The sequence below is a fragment of the Polyodon spathula genome, chromosome 8 (assembly GCF_017654505.1).
Source record: "Polyodon spathula isolate WHYD16114869_AA chromosome 8, ASM1765450v1, whole genome shotgun sequence".
NCBI lineage: Eukaryota > Metazoa > Chordata > Actinopteri > Acipenseriformes > Polyodontidae > Polyodon > Polyodon spathula.
In genome coordinates, this window is record NC_054541.1 from 37908792 (window position 1) to 37929712 (window position 20921).

Genomic DNA, 20921 nt, shown 5'->3' on the forward strand with positions numbered 1-20921 from the left:
ATTGATATGAGTTAATTTAGGAGCAGGAAATAAGAGACAGACAAAAACAGAAACAAACAATTCTGTTTTTTTTCTGCCAAGTCAGACATTGTTACAGTAGTTCACCCACTCCTGTTATTAAATCGGAACAAAATACATTACAGGATGTAGATAAAATATTTTAATACACTTTCATAATAACAACTACAACAAAGAGTTACAAAAGCACGCACAAGTTTAAAGTATTCCCACCTTAATCAGGTTATGAATGATCCTTTGGGATACAAAAAAAGCAACACCTATATAAATGTCTATTACATACATTACTATTCGTGGTAGAATCTTACTTAAATTGCACATAAAGTATTTGGCACAGTAGAAGCAATATAAAGCAGCCATCGCAATTTCACTTGGTTCTCAAAAATAGTTACCTTCTTTTTTTGGCATTGTAGGTGAACAAGGGAACAATACATGAAAAGTTATAGTAAACTCCATTATCAAATGATAAAACAACAAGGAAGAACCGTATATACATTCTGAGGTGAAGCAAATACATACAGCATGTGATTATAAAGTCAGTTTGCTGGGTGTTCAGACAAATTCATGAACAACAAGAACCTGCGACTACCACCATACATGTGTTTAATATGGGCTCCACAAAGCAACTCTGACATTGATTAGTTTCAGCTTTACTTAGGCACTGCCTCTTTTTAGAAATACCTTAACACGTATGTTTTACATTCATCTACCAATTTCCGTCCAGCAGATAAACTAGTGGAACCATGCATTACATCTATTCAGTGTTCAATAGAAAGAAAAACAAAAAAAAAACAAAACTTAATTTCTTGACAACTTTAACACACACTACAGGATTGATTTCCTATGCAATATGCTTGCGCAAAAAAAAAAAAAAAAACACTACTTTATTACAAAGATATATTACATGACATAGAACATTAAAATTGATATGTAACACAAGTACCAAACACAGATATGTTCATTAGATAACTGAAATTACCATTGAATCCCTCCTCTATACAGTAAAGTAAAACCCCCACTGGGAATAATGTTCATAAAGCAGAGAACTGCACACACTATGACAGGGCAAAAGCCATTCTATGCAAGAGCATATCTTTGTAAATCTACAAATCTAGCAAATCTTTGTAAAGTTATATACCTATTTACATAACATTTCAAAGTAAAAATGTGAGATCTATGAGACCTGCTGTACAATAAGAAGTCTACGATCAACTCAACTGTATCCATAAAACTCATTCCAAAGCTCCAGCTGAACCAAAGCGTACAACATTGTCATTTCTAGAAACCTTATATGGTTTGATTATGAGCAATTGGGTCTGCATAGTAATACTGAAAATAACTTGCTTCCTAAGGGGGTCCTACATCTTTTTCTTTGTGATACTGTATCCATTCAAGTAATTTCAGGAGATACTACAAACAGACATATTGTCCATGTACTCTAGAAAGGTCAAATAAAAATAAAAAAAGTCACATCGGCTGATTTCAGATTGCTGTTGATTTTGAAAATGTTATTTTATGTAACTGTAATCTGTGTTGAGTGATATGGGTCATGGTTTTCAGGAGTGCTAGTAATTGGACACAAATTGTGTTTAAACCATGCAGAGAATATGAACTGAAACTTGAAATAAAACAAAAATTCTATAAGTTTTAAAGAGAAATGTGCTTTGCAGTACAACAGTGATGTGGTGCACACTTCCTTTTACAAATCACAGAATGCTATAAAAACCCTTTTACAAAGCTATGCTTACCATTTTGATTCTGTGTTTCTTGCTTGGTTGTGATGATACATTAACAACTTTTGGAGTTGTAAGTATTGAGCCACATCTTACACTACAATTTTCTTAAACAGTAACATACATTCAAAAATGGAACTGAAACAACATCACAGATGTTATGAACGTAAAAAGAAAAATAACAAAGTGTCCTTATAAAAGATTGAACATACTTGATAATAAATTACTTTCATAATACAGCAAAGTTTTAAGGGCTTGATAGCATTTTGAAGACTTTGTGAATCCAGTCTGTGTAATATGGTATACTGACAAAGATCCCAGGACGGTTAGGACGACCACAGCCTCGGCCATGAACACTAACACCTTGTACTACTTTAGAATCATGTTCCTCACACACCAGTGGGCCCCCGTAGTCTTTCTGTAAAAAGAAAAATAGTTTTTTCATTCTCAAAAAGACACCGTGTAACAAATTATTATTATTTTTTTTTTTGTTCCTGGATAGTAAGTGTTATTTCCTAATTGCTTATGCCTCAAAAGTATAGAAAATGGCTATTATTCCCCACAAACTTTGCTTTTGTGACCAGGACAGTGATATTTCAAAATATCACTATTTCCAATGGGAAAACGAGCAAATGTGTATTTACAGTATAATCGTAAATCTCGAAAAACTACTCGCTTCTAAATCTTTTGTAGTCATTTTTGTATTACTTTAGTATAAATACATGTTAATTTGGATTCATATGTTGTTTTTTTCTGACTTTATGTGAACGAAAAAGACACACATTTGCCCGTTTTCCCATTGGAAATAGTGATATTTTGAAATATCACTGTCCTGGTCACAAAAGCAAAGTTTGTGGGGAATAATAGCCATTTTCTATAGTTTTGAGGCATAAGCAATTAGGAAATAACACTTACTACCCAGGAACAAAAATTGTGTTACATAGTGTAATTATTGCAAAACATGTCCTTACATTCTTCTTACAACTGTAGTTTAGAACACATACTGTGGCACGGCTGAGCCATGCACATGGGAAATGTTTGTTTTGTTTATTTTCAGGGAGGGTTGTGTTTGTTTTCTGTAAATACTGTTGTGTAAATAAGTATAAGAGCGCTGGACGCTCCACCTGAGACATCCTACTTGCTGTGTTTGGTTACGGGAAAAAGCAGCTGGTGATTGACAAGCTGTGGATTCCTAACCAGCAGTCAGACGCGTCCCAGCGAAGCGCCCCTTTATAAAAAGGGTCAGCTACACAGCTCTGGGCTGCTGCGAGGGCTTAAGCTACCTGGACAACGAAATCTGCAAGCTGAAATCCTCTGATCACCGTGCAACTTAACTGGGATCGAAGCTTTGTAAAGATTCCAAAACCGTAGACGACTGTGCGTACAGCTGGGGTCGGGGTTAGAAAATGTTAGATGAGAAACCAACACTTCAGACGACCTTGGGTGTGTAACCAGGGTCGGGGTTTGTATAGTTGTTATAGGCAATAGGGATTAGATTAGGGATTTTAGATCCCACACCAAAGTACAGGAGTGAGGTAGCTGCTGGTAGAGTCACATGGTTTTGTTACTGTAAATGAATCCTGCATGCCTGAGCGTTGTTGTTAATGCGTCTCCCTGTCTGTCAGCAGATAACCCACACCCCCTGTTGAACTTGCTTATTTGAATTCAACACTTTAAAAAGCAGGTTTAGTAACCATTCCCCTCTCCTGGATATGACCTTTATGTGCACTTGTTAGGTTACGTTCTGCATTACCAAAACATATTAAATATGCTTTAGATCTCTGTTAACCATCCTTCAGTAGAACAGTTTTCCAGACTTTAATCTATTCCCATGAATTAAGTGTTACTTTAAAAGCAGTAACCTGCACCTTGCTTGGTCTGTGATGGATGTTGCATGCAATACAAGCAAGGACGCACTGTACTCTGTGAATAACCTGACCTGTCTCTAGCTTAAACTTGACTTGGATGAATCAAGTAAAGTAATTTGGAAACCTAAGAAAACTTTTTCTTATGGCAGTATTGAGTGCATGGGTTATTTCATACACTTTTGTGATTCTTGATCACAAAAAGTAAATCAAAAGGATTATTTTTTGTTACTATAAACTCCATAACAATCAATTGTTATTTATCAGAAAATAAAATAAAGGTCACATGTTTGACTGCTCGTGCTATATTTCCTTGAGTCTGAAACTCATGTATTAGCAATGTTCAGCTTTATTTTAAATCTTTGTGTCTATTTATTTAGTTATTTTTTTAAGAGGTACTTTGATAGCTTACAAACTGATTACAATAGCAAATGACCCCATTTAAAAAAAACAAAAAACACATTGTTAGTGTATAAATTGTTTAATATATAATAACTAAACAAACTGTTTAAACTAGTTCATTATTATTATAAATATGCCCCTTACAAAAAGCACGACCACTTATTTACCCTAATGTGTGCTTTTGAAATGAAAATACCAACCTCACATACTCCTTCATCCTTCCTTCCCCCAGCACAGAGCTCTGATTCTGTCACTGTAATCCTTCCTTTATGATATTCATTACATATTTGATTCCCAACAATTGGTAACTTCACTGCTTTCAGCATGCCATCATATCCAGTTCCTAAAATAAACAGAACACACCATTTTAGTACTGAAAGACTATTGCATATTTGAACACAGAGGTAACCAGAGTGTCTTCTATTAGATTAATCTTAGAAATTCGATTTTGTGCATTTGTATTTAATAGTACTGTATAAAAGTGGCACAACCTTACCTTTTGTTTCTCCCCATCCATAAACTGTACAGTAGGTATTTTCTTTAATGACACATCCTGCAACAGGGAGTTGAATTATGCGAACATGTTCAGTCTGCCAAGCAGGCCTAAGTTAAAAGAAAAGTCATTATTATTCAAATTGCATTTAAAATATAATATTTTCAATAACAAGAGGGGTACATTTTACCTATGTATATATTCTATTACATGTACATTTTTGTGTATATATTCAACATATGAGGACTGATTTAAAAACACCAATGCTCAAACAAACACACACACACACAGTTCCACAGTCTCACTTAAGCAATGCTTTTTTACACTTTATATGAGTTAAGGTTAGTTAATTGTTTTCAGCATTTAAAAATAAATACCCTGATAATTTCAGCAACACTAGATCGGAGCCCTGTGGTCCACAGACAAGATGGGAGATCCTTAAAACTTGTTTACTTGAAACCTCTCTTCCTGCTTCATTGAGATGAAGAAATCCCAGCCAGACACTGTATTCTGTTAAATCAGGTACGCTGAAACAAAAAGGGGGAAAAAACAAAACAAAATAAAAACCACATACCTCATCAAACACACATAAATAAAAGATTTGTCCACATACTTGTTTGAGCCAAGAATCACACGTCACTGCCCAGAACTGCAACACTATTATTGCTTTTAACACCCTATAGAGGGCACCATTTTGCAGAAATCATAAAATAAAATAATATCACAGATAAGTTGCATGCTGGATGTACACTATAAATTATTTAACTGTAGTCACCATGAGGAGAAGCACTGTTTAGCTGCAAGAACCCATTCCTCTCTTACTAATGATCCACCACACCAATGGTCGTTGCTGTGCACAGAAATAAAGAGAGAACAGATTAAAAAAAGTGCAAATATTTTTGTATGCTTTATAGCAAAATGATCAGTCTGTGTTCTCTGAAAACCTTGCATAATCAGTTTTAAGTTATTATTTTTGCTTCAAGATCACAATAAGTTATTTTATATATTAAAGTGATAAAAATTACCCTTTTTGTATGCTAACCATCCAGCTGGCTTCCTTAATTTTCACCGGAGCACCTCCAACAATTCTGGTTCTCTTATGAACAAAACAGGACTGTTGTGAAGGAACTTTAAAAAAAAAAAAAAAAAAAGAAATTAAAAATAAAATGGATACACACACAGTACATAGCAATCCCCCTGCGCCTCACAATTACAACAAGTGGGGCCATGGCAATGTAGAAATCCCTGAGCAATGTGGTGTAACCTTAATGATTTCATCATTATTTACCTCATCTCAAACAACAATAATCACAGGCTTATTATGACATGCTAACTACTCTTGAGGACAAACATTCAAGAGTTCAGTTTGGTCCAATTTAGGTAATAAAAGAACAATCTTGTAGGGTTTGTTTAAGACAATGTGAAGATAAGACAATGTGCCCAAAAAAGTTCCTTAGGATTTTCCAAATAGCAGGTTTGTTTTAAGAAAGCCACACTCCATGTAAAGTCTTCATGTTTTTACTTACGTGTTTCTGTAATGTTGGACCCAGATGTTTCACCTTAAAATACAAATAATTAAAACATTTTAACACATTGACATATGCATTTCCATAAACCACCAATTCATTTCAAATACCCCCCCCCCCTTTCTATGAATTAAGTCAAGCATCCTGTGTGTTAATATAAACACATAGCTTTTCTAAAGTCTTATGCAATGCTTTTTTTTTTTTTATTAATCAAATTCAGGCACACAGTTCCTAAGGTATAACCTTCAACAGCTCAAGCAATTCATTTTCAGTAGCAATATAAATAAAAGTGTACTACGTTTGTTTTTTCAGCAACAACTTGACAAGACTTATTTCCCCTGAACATCCAATAGACATACATTGCGTTTATACCAAGCCCTTCAAATGCTAGTTAGAAAAAAAAGTATGCAATCAAAACCACCTGGTTACACATTTCATCCAAGAAGTACAATTATTACCCACTGGATACATACAGCATGGTGATTAGCAGAAACAGAACAAAGAATACAAAGATTAAAACCAGTCCCTGGAAATGTCCCCAGTATTATGTCATGAAATCACAACATTGTTTCAATAAATGAATACAATTAAGAATACAGTCCACAGAGATAAATCTTCACCACCATGTGGAAAAGCGTTGAAAAACATGTTCCTTAATTCTCTTTCATATGTTTACATAAGTTTTCTAGTACTGTTTTATTTCTGTAGCTTGGGAAATGAGGAGAATATCTATAAAAATTCTAAATTATTTAGAAAGGGATACCAGGATATTAAGCAACAAAACAAAAACAAAGATCTGCCATACAAGGAAATCCAATTAGCAGCTATTTTAGCTGCAACACTGTCAATACACTATGGTAATCTAATAGACTGGTACTTACAGCGCTTTAAATCACAATAGTCCCAAGGAATTGAGGGGTTGTTTGTGTAGCACCAGGGGCCATGTTTATCTTTATCAGGGTTCCGGCAGTAGTTCTTCTGCAGACCTGCCGTTGACAGTTCACTTAAAGTCCAACTGGAATTAAAAACCAATGTATTTTATATTACATTATAAAAGGACATACAAAATACTTAAATATTACAATTTTTTTCTTTTTTTTTTTGGAATGAGGCAGATATCAAACACCAATTCAAAACACACCTGGCACTTCATGGGGAAGCAATTTGTCAATTCAAAACAGCCTGTCCTTCCAAGGGTTTACAAGAACAAGCAAAAACATGCAAATTCAACATCCTTTGAACAACTGCCAAACATTAGATAATATGGCCTCTTTTGTAAGTTTGGTGTTTTCTTTAAAAAAAAAAATTCAACTATAAATTTGTTCCAAAATGCATTTGGCAGGGATCATAAATAGCAAAATTTTGTTTGCACCATTTTCTGACCAGTCACTCCTTGCATTCTACTCAAGGGTATATATGAGACAATATTTTGTTAACATTCCCATAGTAATGAAGGCATTACAATCAGGGATTATTATTAAAAATAACAGATGTTAGTTCAGCCCTGAAGAACAGTTTAGAGACAAAACAGCTGTCTTGTGAATGCAGCTTAACTGTCAAAAGCATTTTAGCATGAAACCCTGAGTTTCTGACTTTTCTGTGCGGCGGTACTGGACTTGAGCCAAATCAGGAAGTTGACTAGCTTTGATCCAAGTTGACACAGGGGAGTGGGCCAGACTTTCAGAACTCCCAATAGGTCAAAAGCTATTCCTTTAACATACTCATCCAGCTGTGCAATCTGCCTTTTTTATATATACACAAAGCCATGTTTAAAAACAACATTTAGACACCTATTAACACTCAATGAATTCAACAAAGTTTTGTCAGTTGAAGTGTGCAAGAGTTTTATTTTTGCAAGACAGAAAAATATGACCCAACAAGACATGAACACCAGGATGCCCGGTCTCTAGCCAGCAGTTCTGCAAGATGAAATATGAGCTCTACTGGCTTTCAGTGGCCCCCTGTCTCCTTCATGCTCCGACTGTGCTAAACACAGTTGTTTTAGGCATGTCTGTTTCTATGATGCACAGCAAGGCATTTCAACTGAAGCGAAAACAAGGATTAAGTGTTTAGCTTAGTCGCGTTCATTGAACATCTTCAATGTTAATGTTAATGGTGGGAGTATAGCACATGGACAGTTACACATCTGTAAGGGTTATTTCAAAAGCTCTGCAAGCTGTCATTGATCCATTAAAAAAAAAAAAAAAACGGTCAAATAAGAAAATCCGCTACATGATATGCGGAAAACTGATCTATCAGCTCAAAGCATTTTTTAAATTGTAGAAACTAATACTGACTGAAGATATACAGAAACCAAGATATCTGACATGATAAAATGAAACCTAAAATTGTGGTTCAGATGTATAGTGATCATATTGACAGAAGAATACAAATAACATTTGCTTATGCATGCTTACGTCATACAAAAAGCTATTAACAAATAGAATACTGGTATCTTGAAAATCCTAAAAGAGATGATTCTGGTCATGTTAAAAGGGTACATAAGGACCTTTATATTTTATTGTGTTACATGTTCCCATGTGTTGCTACAACTGTTTACGTAAGGGGTGTGTGTATTGTTTTATTATTATTATTTTTACAATTGTTAAAAAAGTGGTCAAAATGTAAAAAAAAATAAATAAATAATTAAAACAATACACACCCCTTACGTAAACTGTTGTAGCGACACATGGAGCCATATAACAAAATAATAAAAAGGTCCTTATGTGCCCTTTAAGATATCTAGATCTACTACATTTCGCAAAATCTCATGACCCAAAAGGCAACACAATACCTTTTGCTTTTGAGGCTCTCGTCCCACATTGCACATGGAAAACCAGATCTTGTTTTTGACAAGTGTCCTCTGTAGTCCTCACCAGTGCCATTGTAACAGTGTACTAGGAAAACATATATTACAAATCAGTGCCATTGTTAACTAGCGCAAATATAAATACTTCCATCAACCTAAGTCTATTATTGTAAAAGCCAAATACATACTCTACCCAGAATTTCTCTCTCCTTTTTTTTTTTTTTTTTTTTTTTTTTTTTTTAAATCAAGGCTGTGGGTTTAATTCCCATGCCTTACTAAATCTAAAATAAGAACATGCCTACCCAAGAGAGCAGAATCATCAATAAAGATATTATTGGGCAATGCCAACATTCCAAGCATACTGACATTAAAACACTTTTAAAACAGGCCAAAAAAACATTCCACAGTATTTCAATCATTATTTAAATAATTAGTTTAGCATACAGCAGAATATGACACGCTTGTATTTGATAGTATGCCGTGTTACTCGAAAGCCAGAACTGTAATTACATCAACATTTCTATGATTAACCTTGTCTAACTTTCTTACCTTCGGGATCAGAAGTGTCTGAACCACACCGTGGGATGTGGGTGCAGAAGGCAACCCGCACTTTGGGATCGGTTGTAAAGCACCACGGCAGTTCAGCCCCATCGGGATTTCTACAGTAATTCTCCCTTAGATCTCTAAGAAACAGTTTTAAAAATGGTTAGTCAATAACAAAAAAGAAGATTCCCCTCTTGATTATGTGTCTTTTCTTGCTTGAGTTTACTACTGGGCACTACTGGGCCAGGAAGGATTTCTAAACAGAAGATCATTAGGTATACGCTGCAGTTCCATAAAGCAAGAATGAGCCCACACTGTAAAGCTGGTGGGGAGTCATGTCGACACACTTACTGGCATTTGTAATTCTGGGGTGTATAGGAGTGGTTGTGTGGGTATTGCGAGTCCCACCGCTGGCACCTAATTCCATTGGGTGCTGTGTTAACTGTGCCTCTGTATTTTTCCCCTTGATCTTGGAAGCACTTTGTGGTCGTGTCTGGATCAGATTTTACACTTTCAGCTGATAAGAAAACAAGACATTTAAAATGTCTCCATTTCTGAGAATTGCACAACGTGACACAATCATCAGGGTGTACATGTTTTAGCTTTTCCAAAAAAAAAAAAAAAAAACAAAAGGCAGATGTACAAAACATATTTCTCTTTCTATAGTAGTCTATTTACCTCATTGGCTAGGTAATAACTTTGTGATTTTCCTTGGTTATATAAAAGTGCCATAGCTTTGAGAGTTCAAATCCCAGACCTGCTTGTAATTCTGGTAGGGCGATGATAGTCTGAATTTGAAAGCTAAACCTCTAGCTCAAAAGAAAATCTTGTGTGTCTAGGGCTTAGTTGTTACTCAGACATGGAAAGTTAGTATGTTCTTGTCCCCTGCAGCTAACTATGCAATCCATCTTGTAATATGGATGTCAAAAATCACTGGCAGCACACCATACATGATCACAGCTGTAAACACCGCTAGGGCATGTTAAGAAATTGTTTACACATGCACAGTGCATGTTGGTGTTTTCCTCTTGTGATACCAGAATGGTGATCTACGTGCCAGCCAAGTTACCTTTTGTTTGACAGCAAAAGTTACGGTAAAATAAAAACAAACAGTATATTTTGCATAGGGCAGCTTGTTTTAAAATATCAAAATATATACAACTGGCTTTTATTTAATTAATAAGACTTTCCTGGTAGCTAAGAGTTTGCATAATCTGTAATCAGCCAGAAAAGTGGCTTAATGCACTGCATAGTGGAGGAGTGCCAAGCTGGTAGTATGTCAAAAGGAAATGAAAGAAACTCTGGGGCATCAAATCTGCATCCTAATGCAAGCAAGACAGGGAGCACCTTTTCACAGAGATCATAATCACTAGTGGTTTATATTGTCAAGGAGTTCATGAGCTGTTCCTCACATCTAGTTACCTGTCATAGACATATGTACTGTAATATAGGCAAGATCAACCAGTGTCTTTAGATTAGTAAGCACCTACTGTAGTGTTTAATGAATCTCCTCCTAGCAGCTGATGAGTCTATAATACTGACATCAGCAGAAGACACATAGTTGCCTCTTGACTACACAGCTTACTCTTCAGCTGAGTGGTAAGACATACATTTTTGTATGGATTGTGGCTCAAGTCCAGCCCTTGCCTTTCCATTCAATTCAATGGGCTGAGATGCCAATTTATTAAAAGTGTACAGCAGTGTATTGCCAGTAAAACTAAGAGACAGATCACTAGATGGCACTGGATCTCCTATAACAATACTTTGACTTATCTAGTTTACATCTCATTTATCTATGCCAGTTAGCTGGAACCAAAGAGAAGCTCCTGTACTCAAATAAAAGCACCTTTACACCGTATCGCAAAAAGGGAAGAGTAAAAACAAATTAAAGAAACTGAAATTTGATTTTATTTACAGTATTTACTAGTTTTTCAAAATAAACTTCTGCTCTTCTGTAAAAGTGAAGCTCTTCCTACCACATCCCATCTGTATAATAAACAATCCTCCCACTAACAACATTATTTAGATGTTTGAGTGAGGAGTGAAGGCAGGAAAAGGAAGCAGTAAATTGAATGGTGACTCACCACAGACTTTAATACTGCAGTATTCCCAAGTAGTGTTGGGGTGTAGAGTGAAGCACCACGGCCGAAGTCTTTTGTCAGGATTACGACAGTAATTATCATCCAGTCCTTTCTCTGGGTATCTGCAAAAGGACAGCATGTTTAGTACAATATAGTTTTTATATTACATCACTGCATTTAAAATCATAATACATGTGCATTTCTCCGCTATCTGTCTATAAATCTCAATTAATGGATTCATTTATCTAAACATTTCAGAGAGGGATGCTGCCTGGAGTTTGTTAGACTAGGGTTCACACTGAGAACAAGTACAGAAAAGCATCAAAGATTGATGAGTTCATTCAAATTTATAAAAGGCTAACCAGGTCTGTGCCCTGGACTCATTCAATCAGAATTGTATGACTTTCAGAAAAGCTCCAAAGCACTAAAACAAAACAACTACATATGCTATATAAAATGTATAAACACCATCACATTCTCTCAGAAAGCCCAACAGCTGGAAATCTGAATTTAAAGTTACAAAATACAGTTTAATTTTTATCATGACCCTAGGTCATGTATTTAAATTTTTACCACTTAGAAGCTGGAGATGGGACTCCTCAGGAAGCTACAAACATGAAGCACAAGTGGGTTTTGTCAAAGTTCACCCTTACATGAACAAATAAATATTCCCCACTGTTTGCTTCTCTGTCTCAGAGGTTAATCCTGAGGGAATGGAAGGCAAAGAGAAAGCCTGGACAGTTAAATGTTAATTAATATTCAAACGTGTCTTAATATACCTTATGCACACGTGTGTGTGTGTGTGTGTGTGTGTGTGTTTGATTTGGTTTAACTACATTAGACGGGCACACAAATCAACTAAGAAATGTGGAAGAAAATATGCTTCAAATTGCGTAATTATCTACTAGAAGTGTGATTTGAATTCAAAATCTAGGTTCATATCATTTATTATTATTATTTTTTTTTTTTAAACTTACTACAGAAACATTATCTCCCCTAATAAGAATGCTTAACTAATCAACATCGTCCTTCCTGTCAGACTTCAGGTAAGCTCAAAATCACCGTTTGGGGTGGAACATATGTTTGTGAGGCCGGTTCAGGTCCCAACGTTGGCACTCCTTCCCTGTTTCTGTGTGGTCCATTGATCCTCTGTAATTCTCCCCATTGCAAGTCAGACACTCATCTGGAAAAAAAGATAAAATAACTTTTTTTCATTATGTATGTGTTATAAAGTACAAACATTTTAATTAATTGTTGTGTTAATTATGTGCTACATAGCACTTGAAAATAAAACAAAAAAAGAGTATGAAGACAATCTTTCCCATTTTACTCAAGTCACTTAGATATAAAGGCCATAAAACTAGCAGCACTTGAAATCCCTCTCTTAAATTATTCTAGAATTAAGCACAGTCATCTTGTGGTTTTCATGATGTCACAACACCCACATCTAGTGGGATAGGCATAATTTCAAGAGAGAAAACTGTCATGGTTGGATGGTTTCAAATTGAAAAACTCATGTTTGTTTTAGAATTCTAGGATAAACGATCACAAACAATAATGTGAAGTTTAACAAACCACTTGTATATTGTAACCTTATAAATCTGCAACAGGTTCAGATCCACCCTCTAATAAAGTCAGGGGAAGATATATACCCATCACCCTGATTCATGAACATATCAACACAACCTTAGCTAGTAAAATATCATTTATTAGGTTTCCTTCAGGTAATTGAATATTCATGTATTTACACAAGTTATTCGGCTGAACATGTATGTACTGTCAAAGAGACTCTGCATCTTACTATTTACAGGCTTGGATATAATCAATTTCCACATGCAATTGACAAATTAGTAACAGATGTTTTCATTTTCAGAAATAATTATTTTCCATGAAGACGTTTCCTTCAGTTGTTTTTGATTAGGAGAAAAATGTTCACAATATTCTTGCAATGAAACTAGTCTATTTCCCAACACTTACACAGGTCTTCTGCTCTTACTGTATATTTAACACAATGGTTTCTTTCTGGGATTCAATTGAAAGAGACTGTATCCCTTTAAGTGACCACCCGCTCCACCATGCACATCCAAAACTAATACGATAACAACAGTGAAAAAAAGAAGTAGCTTTTCTAAAAAGTATGCACAGGACAAATGTGTTCTACTGTATGGTAACATTCTTAATCCAGAGATGCAACCACTTAGGGGACTCGTGATTTTGTTTACCTTTCCTGTTTATCTCAAGAAAAATAACAAAAACAGCAATTCAGACACAAGCCACATAATGTAAAATATGTTCCAACTTATTTGTCTCTCCTATGGTTGTTCTTACTCATGCAGTACTAACTTAGCATAAACAGCATAATATAATGCTTAATAATTCCACATGAGAGAAACATTTATTTTACCATTTTAACACTGAGGCAGGTGCTGCCTGCTCAACACTCTACCCTTTGGGTTCAGAACCTCCATATGCCTATAAAAATTCTACTAATCTGTTTTCATTTGCTTACCTCTATTCTCAAATTACATTACAGTACCCATGAAGAGCAACTGCCCAAGGTCAGAGGCCCTCCCATACTCCCAGCAGCATGCTTGTAATACAATCACCTTTAAAAACAAGATGTTGCATTTCATTGGCCTATTCCAGGTAATTCATTGGGAGTAAATTAAATAAGTCACCTTCTGAACACTGAGGGATGTCACATGATTGGTGGCGGATGTCAGGATCTGTAGTGAAACACCAGGGTCCAGAAGCCTCGTTGTCTGGATTTCTACAGTAATTATCCTCCAGGTCCTTGCTCCGGTATTTTGAAGGCAAAAAGCTGGTTTTAAAAAGGACAGCAAAGGATAAGAGCATGCAGGCCATAAATAATACAGTGTAATATATAGCAAACAGGACTTAAATTGGCAACTGCAATGAGTCTCTCGGAAGAACCTTTCTTACAAATAATACTAAAGCAGACTCATGGGACTGTACACTACGTATGGTATTCAATAAAAATGTGTTCTGATGCAATAAATACATCAACAGTACATTCTGTGGGGGAAACAGAAAAACAATGAGATTAGACAGAAATGTAAAAGTCCTGGCTTCCCATAAGAAAGATGGACCAAGAGAAGGCTCTCTCAACCCACACACTAATAAACCTCACATGATCCTGTTTACTTTCCACCCACCTCCCCCTTCATTTTCTTACATTTAAAATACTGCCCATAGCATCACCGCCTCCCAACATGTACAAAGAATATTTACATGTAACCTTTTCATTTGGAAACTGACTTCTGTCAGAATCTTTACCTCTCCCAAATAAAACTATGAAGACAAAGAACAAAATAAGCCATTATGTATGTAAAGCATATGGAAGACATAAATACTAGATAATAACAGTCTTATAAAAGACCATTAGAAACCATCCATATTAGGTTGGCCAGGGTGTCCTCGGCTCACTGTGCACCAGCGACCCCTGTAGTCTGGCCAGACGCCCGCGGGCTTGCCTGTAAGCTGCTCAGAGCTGCGTTGTCCTCCAACACTGTAGCTCCAAAGTGGCTGCACGGTGATTCTGCAGTGTGCAAAAAAGAGGTCGGCTGACGGCACACGCTTTGGAGGACAGCGTGTGTTCGTCTTTGCCACACCCGAGTCAGTGCAAAAATAATTGGATATGCCAAATTAAGCAAAAATAATAAAATAATTGGCGATTACTAAATAAAAAAAATCCAAAAATGGTATTACCAAGGTTGTGTACGTGGCACAGTGAACATAACAAAGGTTGAAAGTACATGAGGCGATAGAGTTGGAGGTGTAGAATATAAATATGCTGGACCTAGATACATTTATTGGGCTATTCGGGAGATTCAAGATGAACTCCTCTATTCCTGTTCCTGAAAGAATGACCCCCAGTTCAGGTAGACACTGTGCACCTATGCTGTAACTGTGTTTCAACTACATGACCATTACATCATGTATAATTGCAATAACTTTATATTTCTGATATTAAATTTCTGATTACTAATAACCTTTGACTGCTAATCATTGAATAATGTAAATTGAATACATTTTGATTAAAAAGTAAAATTAATATAATTGCTTCCACAATCCTTACAATACCATTTACCTTAATTCTGCCTTTTAAACTGTGTAACTTTTTGTTGAAGTCACATGACTGGAATGGAATGAGGAAGGCTGTTCATTCCTGGCAGGACACCCAAGACAAGCTCTGGGAAAGGTAGACTTATAGAACAAAATAGCTTCGTATGGTAGCAGTAGAACCCAGAACCAACCAGAATGGTTGCAAAAGCCACCCATAATTCCATTTGATAAACAAAGGAACTATTCTTACCTGTGCTCGTGTGGCACCATAGAACTCCAGGCCTGGCACTTGAGGCCAGTTTTTGTAATAGTCTTCATCCCTTTATAGTTTGATCCATTCCCGATGATGCACTCCCTTATGTAATCTATACAAAAATTTGATTTAGTTGATTCTGTGACATCCATACTGGGTTATAACAGTTTTCAATACAACTGATTTCAAGAAAACAGCTGAATCATAAAAATATCCCAATTATCAAAGTTAAAAGGACAGTGGACACAATAAAGTAGTACAATTAAACCTGCATACATCATTGGACTTGCTTTACAGTGTTCTCTGGAAAGCACTCCGATTTACTATTTTTACAGAAGTTTCTAATAATTCACACTATCTGCATCATGTCTTAAGGCTAGGTATAGGGGGCAGGGGGAATGCTTACAGATGTAATGAGTAATACTCAGAGATTTAAAGTCAATAACAACAATTACCTTTCTTTTCATAAAGATCATATCGAAAGTCCAGTTCTTTTCTAACACCTGGGGCTTTGCTGGTAAATGACAGCCAGTGGCATTTATTTTCTTTCTTGTCATAATAGAAAGCCCTGAAAAGACATACAAACAGTGAATATGTACACCAAATAACTCTCAAGTCTAATGCAATACATTCCAAAGTGATGCTATTCCTATGTTGTATCCCCCAGAAGCATAAGAAAAAAAAAAATAACTGGTCCTACTTTACTTAAGGATAGACTTCAGTGTAAACATTCAGGATTTCCTTAATATGGGAATAAAAGCATCAACCTGACTTCAGGGGCTGGTTGAACTAAATGGATCCAGTCTCCAATCTTGATCCTATGACGTATTGGGTTGCACTAAAAGGATCAGAGCTGATCTTGAACTCAGTTTCAGCTCAAAATCTGATCCTATTTCGATCTTGCTTTAGACCAAGATCAATTTGCCCTGATAACTACCGCTGTAAAGAATACAGCATTGTGAATGTATCCGTCAGATAATACACACGACCATGAATGCTAACATTTATTATAAACTTTTTAGAAGTTAAAAAAACAACAACCAGATATTAACATACTTAATCTGTTTATATTAAACTATAAATGTAGTAGTTGTGTCTAATAGGTTCCGGTATGGACAAGACTAAAATAATAATAATAACTATTTTTATATAGCGCCTTTCATAGTGAACCACTATCAAAGCATTTTACAAAGGTAGGCTGTGAACGGTGCATTATATGCAGAGTCACTTACAATAGGACACTGTCTAACATTTCATCCACAGGATGGAGCACAGGGAGGTTAAGTGACTTGCTCAGGGCTACACAGTGAGTCAGTCAGTGGCAGCGGTGGGATTTGAACCGGTGACTTTCTGGTAACAAACCCTGTGCCTACATGATATTCTGACATTCAAAATTTTTAAATGCTGCACCACAAATATTCACTTCTCATTGGTTAGTTTCACTATTTACAGTGGAGTCTGCTTATGATCCGTTTAGTACAATGCCTTCTCGAGATCCTGCTCTAGTGAGCCCGGATCCAATCCTGTTTTTTGATCTTGCTAGTACAACCGGCCCCTGAATCTTGCAGCCAATATGCCAAAACAGCGCAGGATGAAAATAAACAAATACCATGATTTTATGTTAAATATTTGTGACTTGGTTTTGAATGTAAAGAATGTCTATGCAAAGACATACTGCATAAAATAAGTCTCCAATATTTTAAACTACCACCAGATTTGAATCAGTAAGCATCAAAAAACATAACCTCACCATGTCTTTAGATAGAGACTACATGAACGTTCTTAGAATTCTGTGGTTATTACACAAATGACTATGGCCAGCAAACAGCAAGTAAACACAGTGCCCAATGACCATTTTTGAGTATTTGTTTTATATAACAAGTGCAATGTCTGGAAAAGAAAGTATGTTTAAAACAACTGAATTCTGTGAGTAATGCAGCGTAATTTGCAACAGTACAATTTGCTCATACAAACAGCAATACTCCCTGTAGTTTTCCATGCATTATAATAATTGAGAATACCTACTTGCATACAAAAGGCAAGTCCTTGTTCCTGCTGCACCGCCTCGCACACTTTACTTCACTAAGGGCTTTCCTTTTGGACAGGAGGAGCCTATTGGTTCTGTTCAAGTAGACTCCTTCACTCGTCTCATAATCATGAAGAGCATTCCTTTTTGCACCCCTACTTTCTGCAAAATGAAGTTTGAGTTAAGCCTTATCAGTTAGGACATAAACCCCAAACAGGCAAAATGACATGTTTAAATATTTTCCTATAGCAGATATATCTGTCTTTAATGAATGACGAAGTCCAAGATGACATTTTTTTTCTGGCATGTATGCTTGGATGACTTAAGAGGACTCCTACAAAAGCAATATCTGAAAGACAGCAATCAGAACCCCCTACCAAATATAGTGGCAACGATCTCTAATATACTGGTAATAATGCAATCATTTTGTTGAACATACAGTCTTGTATTGGCATGTTGTGAGTGATCTTCAATACCATTTACTAGGAAACATGATGTAACGGAGAGGGAACAGATACATACAAATCCAGGAGGATCAGGGAGTCACAAGAAGGCTGAGCAACTGGTTATCCAACAACACACAATGAGTCATCATCCGCTTTGAGATTAGTACTGCATCTATTGACTCACAGTACTCAACTTTGCTCTCAGGCAAAATCACTGCACTCAACATTTGAAACAAAATGTATAAAGTAATTCTTAAATGCAGAATTAACATTGATGCCTATTTGGGTATTATCTTTGACTAAAACTCTTTCAGTAAATTCAACTGGGTTTCTTTTGAGGCTATACAGAGTGGGTCATATTTGACCAACATTGCCACCTTGAATGCAGTACAGCCAAAACTGCCTTATATACATTATATACATACTGTACAATCATAAAACAATGGGACTGCCCAGGTGCACCGAAGGCACAGCAATAGGCGGGAGCAGTTAACCGACAAACATTGAGTTATATTTAAGATTAAGGTACAGTTCGTCCTTTTTCCACAGAAGACGTTACTTGAAGGCCTTGTGTATCTATCAATGCGAAATAATTGTTAGAATAAAAGAAAAAAGTTAACGCACTACAGCAAAGCATGGTTTCTCATTTACAGTTTGTGAATGCTGGAACCAGTAAACTATTAGCTATAGGTGAATATTTGCTACATTAACAGTTTACTAAGAATAGACTTTTCTTCCACGAAAACGTCAGCCCATTCTCTAAGTTACCAGCTGTGAACCACGAATTCCAGCAGGTATACAACTTTATCAGTAGTGTATGTATCGAGTTGGGTTGTGTTATTTCCCTTGCAATTGTAATTATAGATACTGTAACGTATGTTTTGATCTTAACGTCAAACCATGCAATCAAGTATTACTTAAATAACTTGTTAACATTGTGTCTAATCGTGTGTGTGTAAAGCTATAGCTACAGTATAACCTTCCAAAGACATGCCATTGGTGCCAAAATCATCATTATTTGTGGCCTGGCGCTACGTGTTGTTAATAATTTAAGAAAATGCATATCAAATAGAAAGTTAAAAAATCCTTATTAAAATTAGTCAAAACATACTAACTGCATACCTTCACAATAGTGCAGCAGCTAGAAATCGGACAATTTAACAACTTTACTTCTTTTCAAACTGCATCAGCCTGTCCTGGATAATCTCACTTAAGTAGCATGTGTACTGTCAATAGAAAAAAAAAAAAAAAAAAAAAAAAAAAAACTTTGTTTATTGTTGATACTGTATTAAAATAATATATTCTTTGTGCTCTACTCAAGCCAAAATTTGATGAAGACATGACTGTATCCAATGCCAAACATTCCGTAACTTACAAAGCAACCTTGTCAACCTCGCGCTGCAAAACTGTCATGTTATTTAAATAATATATTCAAAAGCAAACAGAAAGACCAGTGTTGAATGCTAAGAAACGTTTTTATCTGAGCAATTAAAAAAATATAAAACAGCTTTGTCGCATTACTGTTTTACAACAAACAAAACTAAAAGTTTAATAAAAATTATTCTAATTAGGTATTGCGATTTATAGGTACGTTTTTTTTTTTTCTTTCACGAAATTTGTATATTAAAGTAAACATTTAAAAAAAAAAAAAAAAAAAAAACCTGAATTTAAAACATTACTTTACAAGAAAACACTGCCAAACGTACCTGTGCAAACCAACAACGCCAAGCAGAGGAGAATCTGGAGTGCCCACATGAGTCCTGCTTCTTCTGTGGAACTGGAGTAAATCCGTGGTTTAGTAATGACTGCGATTTAAGACGTGTTTTGCTTGCTTTTATTGCCCGATCTTACAACCAGTTCGTATGATTAACTGGAATATTCTTACTACGGCAAGATTTCCTTTTACTGGAAGGAGCTGTCCTTTGCTCAACTCCCCCCCCCCCCAAAAAAAAAAATCACAACCAGATCACAGTCTCCCCTCCCCCTTAAGGAATATTTAAAGGCAACTCAACACCAAAATGCTTAATTTCACTATTTAGAACCAGAGGTTCTTATATATTCCTGTAGAATTGAATGACAACATGAACAAGACAAGATGCTAATACTAATACTGACGCTACTACTACCACTACTACTACTACTACTACTACTACTACTACTACTACTAATAATAATAATAATAATAATAATAATAATAATAATAATAATAACCATGTGCTTAAAATTATACTCCTGTCTTTACAAAAGTTACATTTCCATCCAATGTGTTTCGACTGTATAGCAATATAATGCAACTGTTACTATTGATGTTTAAAGAAACTGTCATTGATTATATTCATATTTGGTACAGAGGACAATGCACAGGCTTAGAGACTGGACTTCTGTCCCTCGCCAGTAATGGAAATATATGTGGCAAAGAATTGTATAGATTTTGTAAAACATTTTTTTTGTCACTTATTCTTTAAAACATTTACAATTCATAGAATGTTTTACTTTATGCATGGTTTCAAACCAGTACACACATTAAAGCTGTAAATAGTATTCTTGTTTCTGTATATATAATCCTATATTTTTGCTTTTAACAATATCATTTAGTACAGTATGTATTGTTTTTTCTTACTATAATTAGAACAAAGTGTG

General features: G+C 35.6%; 1 protein-coding gene across 1 annotated transcript; it reads right to left on the reverse strand.

The window, feature by feature from the left end:
- Positions 1 to 147: 147 nt before the first annotated feature.
- Positions 148 to 20170, reverse strand: LOC121319908 (hepatocyte growth factor-like). Its single transcript, XM_041257855.1, has 18 exons — positions 19988 to 20170; positions 17835 to 17997; positions 16265 to 16377; positions 15807 to 15921; positions 14149 to 14291; positions 12533 to 12653; positions 11474 to 11592; positions 9741 to 9906; positions 9396 to 9529; positions 8832 to 8934; positions 6919 to 7052; positions 6038 to 6070; positions 5537 to 5639; positions 5287 to 5361; positions 4889 to 5038; positions 4515 to 4621; positions 4219 to 4361; positions 148 to 2169 (listed from the first exon to the last, which is right to left on the reverse strand). The coding sequence occupies exons 1-18, from the start codon at positions 20034 to 20036 to the stop codon at positions 1999 to 2001; spliced, it is 2142 nt and encodes a 713-aa protein (XP_041113789.1). The 5' UTR covers positions 20037 to 20170; the 3' UTR covers positions 148 to 1998.
- Positions 20171 to 20921: the final 751 nt, after the last annotated feature.